General features: G+C 37.7%; 1 protein-coding gene across 1 annotated transcript in view; it reads right to left on the bottom strand.

Moving 5' to 3' along the window:
* The window catches only part of LOC119593994 (protein virilizer homolog), a gene marked incomplete at its 3' end in the record, with an annotated part of 18,344 nt that overhangs the window by 10,689 nt on the left and 6,965 nt on the right, over positions 1-690 (bottom strand). Inside the window, 2 exon segments of the mRNA XM_037943018.1 lie at positions 62-212; positions 459-616. Of these exon segments, the coding sequence (XP_037798946.1) occupies positions 62-212; positions 459-616 (309 nt within the window).

The following is a 690-nucleotide window of genomic DNA, read 5'->3' as shown; positions in this document are numbered from 1 at the left end:
GGAAATTGATGGTTGTCTACAATACAATTATCCATAAAGTAGCATAAAATCGCCAGCCTACCTTTGCACGTGTTTGTTGCACATTGGAGAGCAACTCAAGAATGAGCTCATATCCATTGTTCTGTGGCTTCTTCTCTTCTACGTCGGCTTCAAGAGGTTCTCCTAACAAGTAACGAAGTCCCAGCTCTGTTCTCGTAATTGCATCTACTGTCCTACAAAAGGAGACAAACATCGCATTTATCTTTGCTATGTTGATAAGGTTAATACTGCAAACCAGTAAGTGCAAAGCCTTAAACACTACAGATGAATGGCATTGCTGTGTTCATAAAATGGTACAAAAAAATATACACAACAGCAGTTTCCAAATCTTTGTGGAAATGAAAGCAGGTCTTATATTTCAATAAACTTCTTATGTTTGCAGTAGGTTTTCCTGCTAACATAAGATATGTGTCACTTACTTAAGAATGAGAAGCTTGATGGAAAGAGCCATATGTGGCTTGTGGTAAAGATCATATAATTTATCCATTATGTTGTTCTCTAAGAGCTGCTTTGTCACCTCACATGAACACTGTAGTAACAAGTGGGTTAGGCGAACTCCAGCTTTCACATGACGGATCTGTGGAAATAAATTCTTGTATACTTTGACTAAATATAAGTTGCACATTTTCTGATCAATGAAACTGTGCCTCC

Source organism: Penaeus monodon, chromosome 33 (genome assembly GCF_015228065.2).
Source record: "Penaeus monodon isolate SGIC_2016 chromosome 33, NSTDA_Pmon_1, whole genome shotgun sequence".
In the NCBI taxonomy this organism is placed as follows: Eukaryota; Metazoa; Arthropoda; class Malacostraca; order Decapoda; family Penaeidae; genus Penaeus; species Penaeus monodon.
This window is presented reverse-complemented; position numbering and strand designations above follow the sequence as displayed.